Source organism: Indicator indicator, chromosome 2, assembly GCF_027791375.1.
Source record: "Indicator indicator isolate 239-I01 chromosome 2, UM_Iind_1.1, whole genome shotgun sequence".
NCBI lineage: Eukaryota > Metazoa > Chordata > Aves > Piciformes > Indicatoridae > Indicator > Indicator indicator.
This window is the reverse complement of record NC_072011.1, coordinates 4969334-4975839: the sequence shown is the minus strand read 5'-3', so window position 1 is coordinate 4975839 and position 6506 is coordinate 4969334. Positions and strand designations below refer to the sequence as shown.

Here is a 6506-nt window from a genome sequence, read left to right as displayed (position 1 = left end):
ATTTATGTCAAAAAAAGGGAGGAGGTGCTTTTGGAGACTGGGGTGGGAAAGAAGAGTCATGGGTTTTTAAACTGGCTGAATGCCTGAGGATAAACTCAGATGGCATGGGGAAGGCCGGTTAGCCCTTGCCACATTGCACCTGTACTTGCAAGCACTAGTTTGGTATGCATTTAAGTTAGTACAATTGCTAGGGAAAAGAATTTTTGTTCACTAATCTGTTTTGATTTGTTCTCTTTCAGGTCTCCCTTGCAATTATGGAGTTTTAGAAGAATAAAGTAGTGTGGAGGGGGAATCCCCCTCTACACTCTTGAGGTAGTTCACTTTTGGAATTTTCTATGGACAAGAATATTTGTTATATAAGATGGTGAAATAAGACTTCTAAAAATATATATTTATAAATATTTATTTGGATCAAGTGCCAAACATAGCAGTACAAAGATTTCTTATGGCAGCTCAATAAAACTGGATTTACATCTTTGGAATTACAAATTTTTCTAAGGCACTGTGTTGTGTACTGAATTGGAGTGCCTTGATACACTTAAGGAGAGGAGCAGCTTTCGAAGTGAAGATGAGTTCTCTCTTGCCAGACTGCACTTCAAAGTGTCGATCTCTACAGCATGCTTTGGATGTTATTTCTGTAGTAACCAGAGGAAGTGAAGGCCAGATCAAGGCCTTTCTGTCTTCTTACTGCTACAATGCTGCAACTATCAAGGATGCCTTTGGTAGGAATGTTATACATCTTGCTTCATCTTGTGGCAAAAAAGGTGTGCTGGACTGGTTGGCTGAGACCAAAGGAGTCGATCTCTTGGCGAAAGACGAAGAGTCTGGTTGGACAGCTTTGCACAGAAGTATATTTTATGGATACATTGATTGTGTTTTGTCCTTGCTGAAGGTGAGTGATCTGTAATTGTAGTTTTCTTCAATTTCTACAGTTTTGAGAGTTGTATTGGTTATGTAAGAGTGGGTTTTTAAACTTGACCGAAAGCCTCTCAAGAGATAACTTAATAGTGTGTTTAGATCACAGTGCATTGACGTACTTGAAGATTGTCCCTGTATTCATAAAAGATGTTTGCCTTTGCCCATGCAGAAATCAGCACTGAGTGAGGATCTCTGATTAATTGTGGACTTGAAGACTGGTTTTTGTGAATAATATCAAGGTCAGGATCTTAAAAGTGGAGAGTGATCAGAGTGAAGATACTCTAAAGATAGACTGTTCAGTAATTATACCAATTACTGCTTTTAGAGAACATAAAATAACAAAAGCTTAAATGGATTTATAATTAGAAATGAATCATACATTTGAGAGAGAAGCACTTAAAGAGTGCTTTATTAAGTGAATCCCTATTTCATTCATATGTAACCAAGGCTTTTGCTCAGTCCCCCTTGTTAATTTCTTGCAATTGCTGTTTCTTCCCTACCACTTAGCAAGTTGTGTCTCTTCTAGATTGCTCTTCCTTCCATTCCTCCTGTCCTAAGTACATCAAAGGGAAGAGCTATATATGGCTGAGATGTTCAGGGTTTCTTTAACTACAAAAAAAAAAAAAAAATTGTGTTTCAGGGTTACTTAAAGCAAACCTTTTAAGGCAGAGAATTTTCCATTTTAAATTCAGCTTTTTAAAATTGCAATGACTAGCTGTTTGTAAACATAAATCTTTCTGGTTTTAAGCAAAATGGTTGTGGATCCAGTATTGAAGTTCTAATAACTGTTAAATATGTATTTCATGTGCTGTACCCTTACACAGCAAGGAGGTTTTCATTGAACTTGACCAAAGTAGGTGTTTGTATGAGATTTGTACATGATGCTATTTCTTAGAAAACTGGAAATGGTGTATATGATAATTGAAAAAGTGATCAGTCCTCTAGCATGTATTTGTGTGTCTGTATTCTTGATGCTTGCATACAGGAGGCCTGTACTGGTTTCTCCATATCTGTTATACTTTTTATGTCAGTTGCAGAAATGAATGAGGTTTTTCTGATAGTTAGGCTCTGCTGATAATCTTCTAAGAAGCAGAATGAAACAGTCCATGGAGAGTCTGCCTCCTGGTTCCTTCACTGAAGTCTCTCTGCTGTGCTGCGTTATAAAAAGGATATGTTCTGAAGGTATTACAGCAGCAAGAAGAAGGGATTATAGAATAGAATTACAGAATAGCTGAGCTAGAAAGTTGTCTAGTCCAACCCCTCGTGTTCAAGCAAGGTCACTAGGGCAGATTTGCCAGGACTGTGTCTGGTTGGACTTTGAATGGAGACTCAGACATCTCTGTTCTGATGTTTTAATACCAGTGCACTAAAGACCAGGTATTTATTACACATTTTGATAAGAAGTGCACTTTCCCTCGAACCCTGGACCTTCTCTAGGGTAAGGAACTCAGCTCTTGCAGCCTGAACCTAACACTCCAGCTGTGGCTTGCCAGTGCTGAGTAATGTCTGCTGGCAACACTCCCACACGCAGCCCTGAATGCTTTCTCCATTCTTGGCCATAAGGACACATCGCTGGCTTGTGGTCAACTGGTTGTCCACCAGGAGCCTCAAGTCCTTTTCTGCCGACCTGTTTTCTAGCCAGTTGGTCTCCTGCTGTATTGGTGGACTGGATTGTTCCTCCCAAGGGCCAGGATTTGCATTGCCTTTTTTTAAACTTCATGAGGTCCCTGTCAGTCCATTGCCTGTTAAGGTCCCTCTAAATGACAGCACAACCCTCTGGTTTACCAGCTATTCCTGATCTTGCATCATCTTGCTGAGGGGGTACTCTGTCCTGTCATCCAGGTCATTAGTGAAACTGTGAAACTGTATCATCCTCAGAATCAGCCCCTGGGGTACTGAGCTAGTGTGGATGACAGACTTCTGTTCTGAGCTGCAGGCAGTTGTCTTATTCCCAGGACTATGTCTAAATACAGGTTTTGCCACTGAGCAACTGGGGGTTGCTTTTACAAATTCAGACCACCTGAGTATTAACTACAGCCTCTCTTCTGCTTGTAAATTGCTTATACAGCTGGCAAAGAGAAGAATGTCCAACTGAGTGATAAATCATAAAAATAGGTTGGTCTTTCTGTCATGTAGTGCATTAATATCAGCACTCTCTTATTAGAGCTGCCTTTATCATTTGGGAAATATATGTTGTTGCTCTGGCTAGTGCTTTTGCAACTGAAGTTGCAGGTTAAAATCCATCCTTCAGCTGTGGCTAGCTGTCCTGTCATGCTTGAATTAATTGTATTCCTTCAAGTTTTCAATTTCATGTGTTTCCTTCTTAAGTGTGAGATTCTGTACATTTTCCCTTTGTATTAGCCATGAGTTGCATTAGCCATTACAGTCTGCTTGAGGACACCTGCAGTTCTGCTCTTCAGGGATGTAATTGATAATACTTAACTCCCTTAAAACCAAGATTGAGGTAGCTGTGTATGTTGAGGTAGCTGTACTTTTGTGTTGAGAAAGTGCTTTTATAGAGAATATCCCTAGCTCTGAGTTCTGAAGAATGACCTGTTCATGCTTTGTGCTTCTGTCATGTCTGGCTGTTATGTCCTCTTCCCTTTTCTCAGCAATTGTGAACCAGTATTCCTTGCTTGTTGTCAAAGCCATAGTAGTTCTTTTGTGGTTTTTTCAATTTTTTTCTCACTTCTCTAGCTTGTGAAAATTGATTCTGGAAATATGCCAGTATAAGAAAAATGTAGTCTTGGAAGCTGGTGGATGCATTTCTGGTGAATACTTGCCCTTCTTAGGTGGCAGTGCTTTACCTTCAAGTTTGTTTCACTGATTACATCTTAGTACTCAATCAGTACCCATACAACAAAATCCCACTTGATAGATCGACATGGTGTGTGCATGGCTGAACAGAATTGCACTATTGTTTTCAGATTTTCTCAGTTTGCTTGACTCTGAAGATTTTATTTTATCAATATTAAACTTCAATGAAAGATTCATTTGGCTTGTTAAATGCTTACCTGTCTTACTTCAAGCTGTGAAGTTAAAATTAACTTCTTCTTTTACCCCCCCCCACCCGCTTCTCTTTCAGCATGGTGTTAGTCTCTATGTTCAGGATAAAGAAGGCTTATCAGCCCTGGATCTTGTGATGAAAGACAGGCCAATCCATGTGGTGTTCAAGAAAACTGGTAGGAAATCAAATAAATTGTATTGTACAAGGGGATATGTTTCAACAATGTATTAATATATGTAGCAGTGTGGACTGTTTTCTATTTCTAATTAGGACTGTGTAGATTTTGAGGTGGCTAAAGATACAGGCTCACTAATCCCATAAGACAGCAGGTGCAGAGTCTTGATGGACATGTAGCAAAAATGAAGGAATGATGACTGACTGAAACAACAACAACCAAAGCAAGTGATATCATGGGTAACCCAGAGAGGTTGTGGAGACTTCATCCTTTGAGCTACTCAAAACCTGAGAGAACATGGTCCTGGGACAACCTGCTTTAGCTCACCCTGCTTGAGCAGAGGTGTTAGACTAGATGATCTGCTCAGTTACTCTGTGATTTTTCTCTGTTAATTCAAGTTACCAGAGAGACTTCGATGTCATTGAAGTGGATAGAATAGTTTACGCCACTTCTGTGTCTTTTGTGAAAAGAGGGAGAATCTTAAATCTTCAAAATATGTTTTGGACAAGGTAACTTTGTATAAGCTACTAACAGTCACTCTAAATACATTTTATCCAAATAAGAAATGGGTATGTAAGAACATCTCTGAGCACACAAGTCTTTCTTTGATAGGGGAGTCATTTTTCCAGTAGCTACTTTTTTTTTCTTTTTAATGCTCTTCTATAATTTTCTACTCCCTTTTTCCCCTGCTTTTGTTCTCCATGTCCCCATGCTCAGTGTTTCTTATACAGTGAAACTGTTTCTTTTGAGCTTACATTTAGTCAGTTTGATTTTTGGTTACGTAAATCTTGAGAATGGTGTTCAGATATCACTGTAAATCAGAGGTTTTAAAAAATATATGAAGTGTTAGTTTTGGGGCACATGTCTGATTTGAAAGTGGTTATGGCACATGACAGCATAACCTTTTTATAGGGAAAGGCTTTTTGCTAAATTGAAGCAAAGCACAGATAACCTAATGTAGTCTTCTGAAAACACAAGTAAATCTGCTGCTGAGGAATGTTTGCATTTTCTGCAACTGGAAAGCAATCTCTCCTCCTTGTGAGAGGAGAGACTGAGGGAGCTGGGGCTCTTTAGCTTGGAGAAGAGGAGACTGAGAAATGACCTCATTTATGTTTATAAATATGCAAAGGGTGAGTGCCAAGAGGATGGAGCCAGGCTCTGCTTGGTGATGCCCAGTGACAGGACAAGGGGCAATGGATGGAAGTTGAGGCATAGGAAGTTCCATGAAAACATGAGGAGGAATTTTTTCACTGTAAGGTTGATGGAACACTGGAACAGGCTACCCATGGGGGGATTGTGGAGTCTCCCTATCTGGAGATACTCAAAACCCACCTGGATGTATTCCTGTGTGATCTGGTCTAGGTGATCCTGCTCTGGCAGGGGGGTTGGACTGGATGGTCTTTAGAGGTCCCTTCCAACCCCTAACAGTCTGTGATTCTGTGATGTTGATTATCTATACATTATTGTTGAAATATTTTGTCATAGCCCTCTTTTTTTTCATAAGAATAAATATTTTTAAAATTCAGTTTGAGGTAAAAAACTTTCCTCTTGAAATTTTGCATAGAAGCAGCAGGAGTTGCTTTTCAAAGTCACTATGCATGAGCCCAGTAAATTTACAAGCTGCAGAGAAAATGTGTTTCATTGCAGATCCCACGGAAGTCTACACCTGGGGAAGCAATATAAATTTTACCTTGGGTCATGGTGGTCAACAGGGTAAACATCATCCTGAACTGGTGGACCTCTTCCCTCGAAATGGCGTGTACATCAAACAGGTATTCTCAGTGCTTAATACAGGCACCTTTTGCTGTGACCTTGGATGAGTATCTGAAGGGGAGCAAGTACTGAAGATATTAGCAAATTTTGAAAATGTTCGGGGGGGATGCAAAAAAAAAAAAAAAAGTGTGGTCTGTGGTTTCTTGTTGGGTTTGGTTTTGATGGTTTGTTCTTTATGGTTTGTTTTGAAAGCAGCATTTGCTGTTAAGCATGCTTCCTCTAGCAGCAATTTTGTCCCTAATAATTTCTTGAGACTTCAGTTTAAGAATGTTTGAAAGCTTAGAGTACAACTTGAACAAGCATTCTGTGCTGCAATCTTCACCTGATTTCCTTCAGCTCTTTGGAGGCAGTATTGCTGCCCTGAAAATTCAGTATTTTGAGCTTCCCTTAGCCTGTAGACCAGTACTTGAACTTACTTTAAATGCAAACTGTAAGTCTCCAAGTAGGTTAAGCCAGTACAGAATGAATTTAAAGCCCATATTTTATGTTCCTTGTGACTTGATTTGTCAGTCCTGTGCTTTTAACATAAGTGTCTTACTCATGTTTTCATGAACAGATCTTTATTAAAGCTGGACTTCTTTGCAAAGTAGCTTTGACAGGTGTTTTCAAATTATCTGAGAAAAGTAATTTGCT

At 39.4% G+C, this 6506-nt stretch overlaps 1 protein-coding gene across 1 annotated transcript in view; it reads left to right on the top strand.

Annotated features, from left to right (window-relative positions):
• Nucleotides 1-568: 568 nt before the first annotated feature.
• The window catches only part of IBTK (inhibitor of Bruton tyrosine kinase), a 50386-nt gene continuing 44448 nt past the window's right edge, over nt 569-6506 (top strand). The window contains exons 1-3 of the mRNA XM_054393225.1: nt 569-892; nt 4004-4100; nt 5748-5872. Coding sequence (XP_054249200.1) covers nt 569-892; nt 4004-4100; nt 5748-5872 — 546 coding nt within the window. The remainder of the gene's footprint in view (nt 893-4003; nt 4101-5747; nt 5873-6506) is intronic.